General features: G+C 65.4%; 1 protein-coding gene across 1 annotated transcript; it reads left to right on the forward strand.

Annotated features, from left to right (window-relative positions):
• Positions 1-3,700: 3,700 nt before the first annotated feature.
• Positions 3,701-10,668, forward strand: TPPP (tubulin polymerization promoting protein). The gene is made up of 3 exons (XM_007471914.1): positions 3,701-4,023; positions 10,183-10,336; positions 10,474-10,668. Exons 1-3 carry the CDS (start codon positions 3,707-3,709, stop codon positions 10,666-10,668), a joined length of 666 nt encoding a protein of 221 aa, XP_007471976.1. The 5' UTR covers positions 3,701-3,706.
• The last annotated feature ends 1,033 nt before the right edge of the window (positions 10,669-11,701 follow it).

Here is an 11,701-nt window from a genome sequence, read left to right on the forward strand (position 1 = left end):
TGGCCGCTTGGTCTTTTGCATTTTCTGTCCTAACCCTCACCCGCCTACCTCATCTTGGTTGCGCGGGTACAGCGTGCCCACCTGGCAGGGGTCAAGGAGGTTCTCCCCAGGACCAGCTGACCAGGCGCTCTGGCCTCCCGTGCGGCCCCAGAGCACCTGTGCGGGACTTGTTATTCCCTCGCCCCCTCCGTCCGCATCAGTCCTGGGACTGGGCCCGGTGGGCTGAGCTGTCGAAGGGGCTGGGCTGCCCTGGGAGGCGCCTGCTTCCCCTGCACTCTCTCCCCCTGTCCTTCCCGCACTTGGTGCAGAGCCTCTGGGTTGCCTCCGCGCGTCCGGCGGCATCCGGCGAGGGGCGTTCTGTGGCCAGGCCCCTGCACGGCCGAGGCCAGGTGCGCTCAGCAGACTGTCAGCCTGGTCGGCGTCAGGCACTCTGTCGAGGTCCAAGGAGGGCTAGTTTGTCAGATGCTCGGGAACCTGGCATTTCCAGGGCCCGTGCGGTTCTTGCGCAGAAGCGGGGTCTCAGCTGGACCCCAGGCCTCGGGGGCACATCAGCGGGCGCAGCCACGGCCCAGGGACTTGGGCTCTCGACCCTGGTGGAGGGTGCCGCCCCTGGGCCCAGCTTGGTATAGACATCTGGAGGGCGCTGGCACCACGCCGACCCTGAGAACGTGGGAGGGCGGCACGTGGGGCGGGCCGACGGGGCTGAGGACCAGGGACGCCTGAGGAGCTCGAGAGCCCAGGGCTCCCACCGCGGCTCACGGCTCCGGAAGATTCCTTGTGGCGTCCGCTGTCCCGGGAGCCCTTTCCCACCTGTGGGCCGGTCTCCTGGTCCCGAGCAGCCTCTAGGACGAGGTCGGTGACAAGAACCCCAGTCGAGCTCTAGCACGTCGTCAGCGACACCCCCAGGGCGCCCCGGCGGCCACAGCGCGCTGAGGCCTCTGGATCCCCCGGCTCCCCGACCCTTCAAGTAGGGGGCTCGCCAGTGGGGCGGCTGTGTTGCGGGGAGGTTCCGGACTCGGGGTGCGATGCCCGGTGACCCGGCAGAGCCCGTGGTGGGGTCTGGCCGCCGTGGCCGGGCCGTGACCCGCGTTTTCCCCGTGCCGCCGGCCCAGCTCGCTCGGTGTGAGGTGGAGCCGGGTTCCGAGTTCCGGGAGGTTTGGCGTCAAGGAGGCCGGCGGGACGGGGCCTGAGGCCTGAGCAGCGGCCCCTCAGGGCCTGGGAGGCGGGGAGTCCCCGGTGTGGGTCCCAGCTCCCCGACATGCGCATCCTCTGGCCCGCATCCTGCCCCCCAGAAGCACGCCATCCCCGACCCCCCACCCCAGGGCCGGCAGCTTTTCCAGGCCACCCTCCAGCGAGCCTTGGCCATCCTGGTGCACTCAACACCCGCCCGGGGCTTTGGGCCCAGAGGACCCAGGCGGTGGAAGGGGCCCCGAGGGCTGGAAGGCACCTGGATCCCAAGGGGCAAGGTGCTGGAGGCCTGGTCCCATCGCAAGAAGTGCCTGCAGGTAGGGTGTAGATTATGGGCAGTATGAGGAGGGGCATTGGGAACGAGGGGCTGAGAGCTGGTTTGGGGGAGCCAGGGGTTGGAGGTGCGTTCACACCTACGGAAGCAGGAACACATACTCCACCTTTAGTCTCAGTGCAGACCTGTGTTCTGCTCAAGGAAGGGGAACCAGGAGAGGCAGAGTTGCTGTTGCCTTTAAAACAACACCGGGCCCAGCTCACATTTACACCTGGCTCAGCTCACATGCACACGTGGGCCAGCTCACATGCACACCTGGCTCAGCTCACATGCACACCTGGCTCAGCTCACAGGCACACCGGGCCAATCTCACAGGCACACCCGGCCCAGCTCACAGGCACACCCCGCCCAGCTCACAGGCACACCCGGCCCAGCTCACATGCACACCCGGCCCAGCTCACAGGCACACCCGGCCCAGCTCACAGGCACACCCGGCCCAGCTCACGGGCACACCCGGCCCAGCTCACAGGCACACCTGGCCCTGTTGCAGGCACATTGCTAACATGGATTCCCAGCCCTCCTGGCTGGGGGCACTGTGTGCTGATGTCATGCAGAAGCTATGACTGTGGCACATAAGGGTCTGTCCTGGGTCACCTTTTCTATAGGTTTTTCTTCAGATAGTCACGTCTTAAGGGCGTTGCCAGGGAGAATCAGTCTGGAGACACAGGCCTCTTTGTACCTTTTTGGGGCACGGACAGCCTGTGAGGGGCTGGTGGGCCAGGGGATCACATGGTGTCTGAAGACAGCTGGGCCCCCGTGGTGGGATGGTCCCTGGAGCCTGGTGGACACTCTGGGGCAGGCATCCCCAGGTCTGCCCGTCCTGCATCTCCTTCCACTCTGGTCTGTGAGCCCACCTTGCAGCTGCCCTGCCCTCTCCAAACCCTCATTTGAAAATGCAACTCCGGTAATGCAGTCCATCCCCACACCCGCCGCGAATCCCTCATCAGTTCCCAACTCTGGAGCCCGCGGGGTCAGCTGTGCCTCAGCAGGGCCTGGCCAGGTGACACTCAACAGTTCCCTCCACCTCACCTGCCCACCCACCTGTTCCTCCCACCCCTGGCCCGGGTCCCACCCTGGGGACCAGCTGCTGACAAGCCTCACGTGGAGGGAGCAGGGCCGGAGCCCGTGGGGCCTCCGGTTTGCCGCGTCCACAGCCAGCCACGGCGACGCCTGGTCACGAGGTGCAGGCCCACACGTGGATACTGTTCGTCCTCGATGGCTCCAACATCGGCTGTGTTACTTCTACTGCCCCCACCGTCCTGCTTCTCTCCACAACAGGAAGTCACCTTGGAGAGCTTCCCATCTGCATGTAGGGTCTCACTCCTGTTGTTTTTGTTAAAGTAATTTTCAAGTTACTTTATTAAGCTACAAACGTGGAGCCCAGGATGGAGAGCTGGCTCCTGGAGCTTATCACCACATCCCCAGCCATGTCCCCCTGCCCTGAGCCCCGGGGTTCCGGACCATCCTCACCAGCCACTGAGCCTCTTGAGCTGCACTGCCTTTTCTGTTTGGGGAACTTGTAGGCCCTGAGTTCAGCAAGGCCCTGCTTGGGACCCCCACAATGCCAGGTTGCCCACTTCCCCCCGCTGACCACTAGCCATGACTCTGGGGGTGGGCATTGGTGCTCAGCTCCCGGCTCCCCAGAGCTGCTGGAGGGGGAGGGGTCTTCTCAGCCCTGTGGGGACCCGGGCCCAGCTTTGGGCATTCACTGGGCTCCTGACGCCGTCAGCCACCCCCCAACATGAGCCCCCCGTATCCTGGGGACCCCTGCTCTCGCCTGGGGCTTCCCTCTCCTACTAGCAGTCTGTTCGGCCCCCTGGGTGGGGGACACCCTGGTCAGCAGACTGGGCCCTGAGGTGGGCGCAGCAGCGTGACGGGTTCTGGATCCCTTCCCTGAGGATGGTGTCACCCCACCGATGCCCGTGAAGGTGTCACTCGGGGAGCCCCCAGAGCAGGAGGGTCCCGAGTCCCCCAGGAGGCTCCGTGCTGGAGGCTTTGACTGTCGGGGACTTGGCGGCCAGGGCGCTGGGACTGGAGGGTCCTCGCCGTGTCCTGAAGCAGATGGACACTTTGTCCCGGGGTCGCACAGTTGCTGGCAGGCCACAGCCCCTGTCCGCAGGCAGCGGGGGCCTTGGGCAGCCGCCCGCAAAAGCAGGTGACCTCTTGCTGCTTTCTCCCAGTAGCATGGCTGACAGCAGGCCCAGGCCCCCCAAGCCCGCCAACAAGACGCCCCCCAAGTCCCCTGGGGACCCCGCGAAGGACAAGGCAGCCAAGAGGCTGTCACTGGAGTCGGAGGGTGTAAGCGAGGGGGCGGCCGCCGCGGGCCCAGAGCTCAGCGCCCTGGAGGAGGCCTTCCGGAGGTTTGCGGTGCACGGGGACACCAGGGCCACCGGGAAGGAGATGCACGGCAAGAACTGGTCCAAGCTGTGCAGGGACTGCCAGGTGATCGACGGCAGGAACGTGACCATCACCGACGTGGACATCGTCTTCAGCAAGATCAAGTACGTGTGCGCCTGGGACCAGGGGGGTGGGAGCGGGGCCCCGCGTTCTCTCGGGCGGCCAAGAGGCGACGCTTCAGGACGCTGTCCCCGCCCGGGAGAAGACGCCCGGGAGTTTGAACCAGAACACGCCCCCGCGGGGCCGGGAGCCCAGGTCAGGGACGCTGCCGCAGCCTGAGGAGTCTCAGGTGGCAGATCCCGGCCCGTGGGGGGCTGCTGGGGGCAGGGGCACAAGTCCGGGAGGTGGGCGTCTGTGGCACCGCTCCCCTCAGCTCTGGGGGACGTTCGCGTGTGACGAACGGTGGGCACCGTGTGCTTGTCCGTGTGTGTGTCTGCACGTGTGTGCACACGGGCTCGGGCGTGTGGTCCGGGCATCGACACGCCCCCGCCCCTTCTCCTACCCTTCACACCCCGTGACCACACCTTGAGAACAGCAACAGCGTCCCCGAGGCATCACACAGACTCGCACACACACGTGCACGTGCATGCGCACACAGGTAGAGCTCAGGTCTCCACTTGGCTGGTCGCGGCTCACCCGGAGGACAGACGTCCTGGACAGGCCCTGGAGACCCCGTGCGTGAAGGCACACGGGCCCTCCTGCCCCCGGGAAAGGGAGTCCCATCTGGTCCCGGTCCCGCTCTGGAGGGCAGGACGCTGCTTAGACACTCAGGGAGGAGGCTTGGCCCCTGGCGCCCAGGCAGTACGGGGGCCCCACCTCAGAGCCTGGCTGCTCTGGGCCCCAGGGTCTCTGCCTCGGCTTGCTGGGCGCGGGCCGGCGCAGGAAGTGGACGGCTGCGGCCCCGGCCCGGCGAGGGGTCGTGGTCAAGACACAGTGAAGACCAGCCTGTGGCTACTCCCCCTCTGCCCTCCTGGACCTGAACTCCCTGTGGGGTCCCTGTGACCCGTGTCCCACTTGCGAGAGCCTGTTCTGGGGGAGGGTCCCCCGGACCTCCCAGCTGTGCAGCGGGGGACCTTGCCCTTGGGAACGGGGAGGGAGACAGTGCTCCCTGGGGGGGCCTGGGGGGGTGGTGCCCTGAGTCGGGTCGTGGGGTCCTGCAGGACAGGCTGGGAGCCACCCCTGGGGGACCAGGTCTGAGGAGTGTGGGGCGCGGTTGGGGCGTGCGCGTCCCAGCGTGCAGGTCGTGGGACTGCGGCCGCTCCAGGTGGCAGCCGTGGCAGAAGCGCCTCAGCTCGCGGGAGCCGTGGGCGCGGAACCACACGGGTCGCTGACTGCCGATGGCTGTTTCTGTTTGGGGCGGTTGCCATGACTCTGCAGCCCTGCCGCCAGCCCGGTATCTGCAGCCTCTGTTTAGGCCCGTCGCCATGGCAGCGCTTGTTTGTTTGGATGTTACTATGTGTTAAGTTTTAAACAAGCTTCTCGCAGCTCTTCCCCAGGCCTTGATTGAAGACTGCTGTCTCCGGGACCAGGGCTGCCCCCCACCCCGCCCCCCACCCCCCAGCCCCAGGGCAGAAGGAATTAACTCAGGACCCCGTTCCCATAAGCAGCAGTGTCACCCCAACAGTCCCGCCGGGGGTCTGTGGGCTGCAGGGTCCCCTGCGTGTGTGCCCAGGTGGGAAGGCCAGGGAGGCGGAGGGCGGCTCTGCTGGCCCTTCCTGGCCCCCACTCGCCGGCTTTCTGGCCAATGGTGGACTCTGGAGCCCTGTCTGGGCTGCAGGTTAGGAGGACGCACGCCGGGGCGGGGGACGCGGCCCATTCTTGCCGCACGGGCTGCGGAGGGAACCTTCTGAAGCGCAGAGCTTGGCGCATCGGTGCAGAGACCCAGGCAGGGCGGGATGCCTGCGGGAGCGGCGGGCAGAGCCCGGTGCGCTGTGCGGTCCCAGACACGCCCGCGGGGCCCAGCGCCTGCTCATTGCCTGGCGCCTGACCCTGCCCTGCCCCTCCCTGCAGGCTGGTGGGTGAGGCTGCGGCATTCGGGGCCCTGATCGCAGCATGTGCTTCCAGCTGTGGCGTTGGGGGTCTCACAGTGTCCTCCGCGGGGGGCCTCTCCTGGCCACCCGAGGCTGTGCAGGGCATCCAGCGGCTTCTGCCCTGGCTTCCTTGGGGCCTACCTGGCATGTCTACAGAGGGCCAAGGCTTGGGGGGCAGGAACCGGGCAATTCTGCCCATGCTGGCTCCTCAAACCGCTGATATCGGTGTTGGACACCAGTGCACGCAGGCCTTTTGATGACCTTCCCCAAACACCCAGAAGTGGTTTCAATGACCTCAGGTGCATCTGTCCCCAGAACCCATCCCTGAGCCTCCAGCCTGCGTTAGGCCCTCGCGAAGTCAGGAGGAACTTAGGACGCTCTTTCCTGCTTGGGGAGTAGCTGACTGTTGGGGTCACAGCTGCCCTTCAGGCGGCTGGCCTGGAGGTCGCCAGACATGGGTGTCAGCAGCCTCCTTCCAGCGTGGTCCCTGGGGCCCAGGAGCAGGGGGCTGGCGTCTGCCCGCTCCCAAGGCCTGGTACCAGACGTGTGGGCAGCTGCCACATCACACTGCATCCTCACACGGCATCCAGGTCCTCCAGACAGCGCTCCCGTGGCAACCCGCACGGCCCCGCTGGCCCAGGGTCTGATGGGAATATCCCGGAGGCTCCCTCCTCTGACCCTCGTTGGTGCCTGAGTCTCCCCCTCCAGATCCCACTTCCTGCTCTCTGGACAGGTCACCCAGGTCCCAGCTTCTGCTGCTCAGGGGAGCCTGGGAGTCGGCTTTCTCCAGCCCCCAAGTGGCATGTTATCTGTGGTCCAGAGGGGGCCCCTTGCTCCGTCCTAGGACATGTTAGCCAAAGTCCAGCGGCCTTCATGACGCTGGCCCTGGAGACACAGACCTCTGTCCTCGGAGGGCTGCGCTGCCCACCCCCCCCGCCCAGATCCCTGGCCACCGAGTGTCCCTGGTGAACTTCGGGAGTGGCCGGGCTCAGCTCTCTGCCTGCCCTGTGTTGGGCCTGGAGGTCTGGGGACGCAGAGCCTGGGAAGCACAAGCCACGAGGCCTCGTGTGTGACCAGTGACCCCATTACTGCTGGACCAGCTTTCCAGCAGAACAACAGCCTTCTGAGCAGGGCACTGGTTGGCCCCAGCGCTGAGCCAGGAGGAGGGGGGTTTGGTGGGGGGACCCCCTCCAGTTCTGTGCACTCTGGAGAACAGGCTCCCTGTGTGTGGGGAGCCGTGTAAAGTGATCACGTGTCTCCAGGGAAGAGGCTGGCGGTGTCATTCGAGAACTCCCCAGGGACTGCTCCCAGCCGGGGCCATGGGGGCCCCCTGGGGAAAGCTCCCTGCCAGCCCAGACCAGGCTCCGAGACCCTGCCTGGTGGTCACGGTGGGGACACGTGGGGACACCCGGCCCCGCCAGGTGGAGCAGGCAGGTCAGCGCCCTGGGCCCGCACGTCCACTTGATCTGAATGCGGCCTCTGATGGAGGCCCCGTGGGCCATGCCCCCGCCCCCAGCCCGAGTGACTCACACTGGTGGTGCCTGGTGCCCCAGCGGCCGGTCACCAGGCTGGCAGTCAGGCCTGGCATCCGTGAATAGAGACAGGAGCGCCTTGGACAACCCAGGACAAACAAGTGGGGCCCCGCGGCTGTCGCGGGTCAGCAACCAGCAGGGATGGCAGGTTCCCCGCCCCGACAAGGCCAGGACCACGCTGCCCGGGACAGCTGGGCCAAGGGATCCCCCCAGCCCGGCCCACAGACCTCAGAGCCACGGTGGTGTCGCAGCCAGGCTTTGAGGGGTGGAACCCACCGCCGGACACGGGGGCTCCGATGAGGCCTGCGGTCCAGGTGCCCCTCCCGACAGCCGTCCAGGCCTCTTGGGCTCCGCTCACCACCCGCCCACGTGGCCTCGCTGGTGGCACGACTCGGTCGTCCTTCCCATGGCCACTGCGGCTGTGTCCTCCCTCCGCTGTCTCCCCGACCCCGGGCTGGCCGGTCAGCATGTCCTGTGTCCTCAGGCTCACGTGTCAAGTGCCTGTGAGTCCCGGCATGCGCAGGGGACGTCCTGAGGCGTGTTTATCGCTTACCGCTGGGCTGCTGGAGTTCTGGTGACCGAACAGAACCACGAATAGGAGAGCGATACACACGCACAGGTTTACGTGCGAGCGAGACCCAGGAGGGGCCGCGGGGTTGTGTGTGGGTTGCCAGCCCGCCTTCTGGGGGGTGCTGCTGCCTGCACCCTTCCACACCGTGGTGTCCTTTTATCTGGTTTACTTACTTCCACTGTCCCAGTGGGTGTGCGGCAGGGCCACATCCCGGTTTAACCTGATTTCCCTGGTGCCCAGTGACATGGAGCGTCCTTCACGGGCTGGTTTGCACTTGTAGATCTTTGACAAAGTGTTCGGTTCAAATATTTGGCCCAACTTTTTTTTTTGCGGTACACGGGCCTCTTACCGTTGCGGCCTCTCCCGTTGCGGAGCACAGGCTCCGGACGCGCAGGCTCAGCGGCCATGGCTCACGGGCCCAGCCGCTCAACGGCCTGTGGGATCTTCCTGGACCGGGGCACGAACCCGTGTCCCCTGCATCGGCAGGCGGACTCTCAACCACTGCGCCACCAGGGAAGCCCTCGCCCAACTTTCTACATTGGGTTTTTTCTTGTTGTTGAGGTGTGAGTTCTTTGTGTAGTTCAGATACAAGTCCTTTATCAGATTTTCTCCATCTGTGGCTTGTCTTTTATTTCTCTAAACAGTATCTTTTGAAGAGCATGGTTTTAAAATTTTTGGTCAAGTCCAATTCATTGTTTTTCTTTTATGGACTGTTTCTGTGGGGTCGTTCCTGAGAAAATCTTTGCCTAAAGCCAAGGTCACGAAGAGTTTCATTGGGATGCTTATCCAGAAGTTGGATGGTTCGGGGTCTATGATAAACGCAGGATTGTGGTCCAGTTGAGTTAACCTCGTAGACGGCGTGGGACACAGGCCAGGCCCTTTCCTCTGTGCACAGCCTCCGGCCGCTGAAAGGACAGTTCCACCTGCACTCACTGGCTTTTGCAACCTTGTCAAAAACCCTTACATGTGGCCTGTTTCTGACTGTCCTGTGGCCGGTCTGCGGCCATCCCTGTGGCTTTGCGGCCGGTGCTGACGTGGGGGCAGCCCCCTCCCACTCTGCCCTCGCCTCTCCAGCCGGTCCCCTGGGTGCCGTCGGCTGCACTGTCTCGAGCCCTTGGCTTCTGCAGGCAGCCTTTCTGTTGGTCCCCGGGGCACCTCCCCCCACCTCCTCTTACTGTAGAACGTTGAAAGCCTCACCGGATGGATTAGCTGGGGAAGATCCACAGTGGCAGAAGTGTTTTTCAGTTAAAATTCGTCGAGACCAAGAGCCAGTCTAGAGCCATTTTGAAATTGTGAGAATGGACTTCCCTGGTGGCGCAGTGGTTGAGAGTCCGCCTGCCGATGCAGGGGACACGGGTTTGAGCCCCGGTCCGGGAGGATCCCACGTGCCGCGGAGCGGCTGGGCCCGTGCTCCGCAATGGGGGAGGCCGCTGCAATGAGAAGCCCCCGCTCGCCGCCACAACCAGAGAAAGCCCGCGTGAAGCAACGCAGCCAGAGAGGGAAGGAGGAGAAAGAAATTGCGAGGATGACCTACCAGGTCCCGGGCCGCCGTGGGATGCCTCCGGGGGAGGAGCTGCTCCCGGGTCCCGGCTGTGCCCCAGCCCGCCCAGTGCTGGTCGGGCCCCGGCCACGGGGAGGCGGCCCCCAGTCCTGTCCCTGAGTGGGGACCGTGCCCCCCACCCCCTGGCGACCCCGCGCAGGCCGGTGGCCTCGGCCAGGACTGCAGCTGCCTCTGTGCCACGGGATCTGACGTGCTTTTCACCCTGACTTACCCTCTGATGGAGGCCACACGCTCGCCCGCTTTAGAACCAGACCAGGATGTGTTTTGATGTCCAGACGTGCTTCCTTTCAGCTTTGTTCCGAGACGATTTATATTTGCTGCCATTGCCGATGGCAACCGACTGTTGGGTGCAACGCTGCAGACCAGGGCGGGGCAGGGGCACGTTCTGTGTTTTAATGGCAGACTCGCTCTGGGCTGTGGGAAAGAGGTGGGGTGACGGGTCCCCCGATGTCAGCGGGGCCCTGGGTGGGGTGCGGGTCCCAGCCCAGTGACTGCTCAGCGCCTCCTCCCCGTGGGGGGGGGGGGGCCTGGGCCCGGTGGGCGCCCCCTGAGCCCCCTTCTCCCTGCAGGGGCAAGTCCTGCAGGACCATCTCATTCGAGCAGTTCAAGGAGGCACTGGAGGAGCTGGCCAAGAAGAGATTCAAAGACAAGAGCGGTGAGGAGGCCGTCCGAGAGGTGCACCGGCTCATCGAGGGCAAGGCCCCCATCATCTCGGGGGTGACGGTGCGTGCGGCTGGCGGGTCTCGGGAAGGAGGCAGAAGCGTGGCTCCCGGGCGCCGGCGGCCCCCGTCCGCGGTCTGGGCCCCTGGGCTGGACTCGCCCTGGCGGCTTCCCTAACCTCGTTCCCCGCTCTCTTGCAGAAAGCCATCTCCTCGCCCACCGTGTCGCGGCTCACGGACACCACCAAGTTCACGGGCTCCCACAAGGAGCGCTTCGACCCGTCGGGCAGGGGCAAGGGCAGGGCGGGCCGCGTGGACCTGGTGGACGAGTCGGGCTACGTGCCGGGCTACAAGCATGCGGGCACCTACGACCAGAAGGTGCAGGGGGGCAAGTAGCCGGCGGGGCCTTCTCCCGTCGTCCGGTCCCCCCGCCGCCTCACACTTCGTTACATTCCTGTGCTTTGCAGGCAGAACTCGGACCCGGGGCTGGGCGGCCGCGGAGGCTCCAGGCCTGCCTCCCTCCCGCCCGGGCCCGCACTCCCCTCCACCCCAGCTTTGGCCCCGACTCACCTTTCCTAACACACCTGCCTCGTGCCCGCCAGGAAGTGGGCAGATGGCCCTTTCCGAAGTGTCTCCCGGGGCCAGACCACACCGGCCACTGGTTTGCAGCAAAGGGGGCGTTTTAAAGGAGCTGGTGGGCAGACCCTGTCGGGGCGGTGTTGACCCGCAAGCGCCAAGGCACCAACCAGCAGCACCGATAAAGCAGAGGGAGCCCCGGACAGGGCACCGCGGGGCCCGGAGAGCACCACGGAGGTGTGGGAGGCGGGGCTCACGGTGCACGCTTGCACACCCAGGCACACACAGACACACCCACGCATGCACGCACACGCACTGCGCACACACCGCGCGCGCACGCACGCACACGCGCTCAGACGCACAAACCGACCGCCAGGTCTGCGTTGAGGGCGGGCGCCGAGCTGAGGGCTGCCGTGCAAAGGAAAAAGCCTCTGTCGACCAAAGTGACTCGAAGTGTGACGTCACGAGATTTTAAAATGGAAACTAAGGGCAGTTCATTTCACTTCTCTGAGAAGAAATAGGAAACAGTGATGCATGTTTATTCTCAGAACGGCTCAGGGAAGACTTAGAATATCCCGTCTCCGTGACTCCCTCCCGGCGGCCCCTGTGTCCCCGCCCCGAGCCGGGAAGACCCCGGGGGCCCTGGGCTAGAGGCTGTGGGTAGCGCGACGGCTCTCTCCTTGTTCCTCTGGCCGCTGTGGTTCCTCTGGCTTCTCTGGAGCCTCCGTGAGCGGCCTGCCCTGTCCTCCCCGCTCAGGAGTGCAGAAACCACAGGGCAGGACCAGGCCAGGGGGAGGGACCGAGGCCGGTAGCATCTGCGGGGTTTGGTTTCTCTGAGATGCCGGGGCGGGGC

The sequence above is a fragment of the Lipotes vexillifer genome, unplaced genomic scaffold (assembly GCF_000442215.2).
Source record: "Lipotes vexillifer unplaced genomic scaffold, Lipotes_vexillifer_v1.1 scaffold1063, whole genome shotgun sequence".
Lineage (NCBI taxonomy): Eukaryota > Metazoa > Chordata > Mammalia > Artiodactyla > Lipotidae > Lipotes > Lipotes vexillifer.